At 31.5% G+C, this 1,037-nt stretch overlaps 1 protein-coding gene across 1 annotated transcript; it reads left to right on the top strand.

Moving 5' to 3' along the window:
• Positions 1–8: 8 nt before the first annotated feature.
• Positions 9–323, top strand: LOTGIDRAFT_71120 (hypothetical protein; the record flags this gene model as incomplete). The annotated part of the gene is made up of 1 exon (XM_009051818.1): positions 9–323. A coding segment is annotated over one exon (315 nt), but the record flags the coding sequence as incomplete, so codon positions are not given.
• Positions 324–1,037: the final 714 nt, after the last annotated feature.

Here is a 1,037-nt window from a genome sequence, read left to right as displayed (position 1 = left end):
GTGTTTATGAGACAGGGTTCAGGATATTTTATCTATATTACAGTGTTTATGAGACAGGGTTCAGGATATTTTATCTATATTACAGTGTTTATGAGACAGGGTTCAGGATATTTTATCTATATTACAGTGTTTATGAGACAGGGTTCAGGATATTTTATCTATATTACAGTGTTTATGAGACAGGGTTCAGGATATTTTATCTATATTACAGTGTTTATGAGACAGGGTTCAGGATATTTTATCTATATTACAGTGTTTATGAGACAGGGTTCAGGATATTTTATCTATATTACAGTGTTTATGAGACAGGGTTCAGGATATTTTATCTATATGTCAGTGTTTATGAGACAGGGTTCAGGATATTTTATCTATATTACAGTGTTTATGAGACAGGGTTCAGGATATTTTATCTATATTACAGTGTTTATGAGACAGGGTTCAGGATATTTTAATTATATTACAGTGTTTATGAGACAGGGTTCAGGATATTTTATCTATATTACAGTGTTTATGAGACAGGGTTCAGGATATTTTATCTATATTACAGTGTTTATGAGACAGGGTTCAGGATATTTTATCTATATTACAGTGTTTATGAGACAGGGTTCAGGATATTTTATCTATATTACAGTGTTTATGAGACAGGGTTCAGGATATTTTATCTATATTGAAAGGAATCTTTAAACCCCTATCTTTTTTTCTGAAAGGAATCTTTAAACCCCTATCTTTTTTTCTTGTCATTTTGTTATACTGAATATAGAATATAACCTATTCCCTTTTCCAGTCAAATTGTCAATAACTGTTATTTTAGGTTATTATTTTTAGCTCTCCCATAATGCCCCTCTATAATTGTCCCAACTATTTATCAGAATTACAAAACATTATTTTATAACGTCATCTTTCAGGTTTATACTCTCTCCCCTTCAAATTGCCCCTGGCCATTCTGAATTTTTAAAAATTTATTTGCCCTACCTGTGACATCTTGAACATACGGAATGGGCATTGCTCCCAGTCGATCTATAAATAACACACCTTTA

Source organism: Lottia gigantea, assembly GCF_000327385.1.
Source record: "Lottia gigantea unplaced genomic scaffold LOTGIsca_17002, whole genome shotgun sequence".
Taxonomy (NCBI): domain Eukaryota; kingdom Metazoa; phylum Mollusca; class Gastropoda; family Lottiidae; genus Lottia; species Lottia gigantea.
The sequence above is the reverse complement of the archived record's forward strand: the minus strand, read 5'-3'. Positions and strand labels throughout refer to the sequence as shown.